This window comes from Camelina sativa, unplaced genomic scaffold (genome assembly GCF_000633955.1).
Source record: "Camelina sativa cultivar DH55 unplaced genomic scaffold, Cs unpScaffold19287, whole genome shotgun sequence".
NCBI classification, from domain to species: domain Eukaryota; kingdom Viridiplantae; phylum Streptophyta; class Magnoliopsida; order Brassicales; family Brassicaceae; genus Camelina; species Camelina sativa.
The window spans coordinates 1-286 of NW_010940291.1; the positions used below are offsets into that span (position 1 = coordinate 1).

At 48.6% G+C, this 286-nt stretch overlaps 1 protein-coding gene across 1 annotated transcript; it reads right to left on the bottom strand.

Moving 5' to 3' along the window:
- Positions 1-10: 10 nt before the first annotated feature.
- LOC104775568 lies at positions 11-280 on the bottom strand (the record flags this gene model as incomplete). The annotated part of the gene is made up of 1 exon (XM_010499555.1): positions 11-280. A coding segment is annotated over exon 1 (267 nt), but the record flags the coding sequence as incomplete, so codon positions are not given.
- Positions 281-286: the final 6 nt, after the last annotated feature.

The following is a 286-nucleotide window of genomic DNA, read 5'->3' on the forward strand; positions in this document are numbered from 1 at the left end:
AGAAACGAACCTTCGATCTAGATCCAACGGAACTGATTCGACGACTAGTAGCTTCGTAACCATCGACATAACCAGATGGAGAAGAAGAAGAACCACCACAACCACCACTCCAAGACAGTGGTGTACTTGGACTACATCTAGATTCAGCTTCTTTTCTTGGAGACTGAGACCGTGGCTGTCGGATCCCCCACCGGAGCGCTGCTACAGTCGGATTCTTGATTACTTTGGCTTCTTTAAGCGTCACCAAAAGCTCTGCCACAACTTCTCCATCTCTCATCGCGCACTT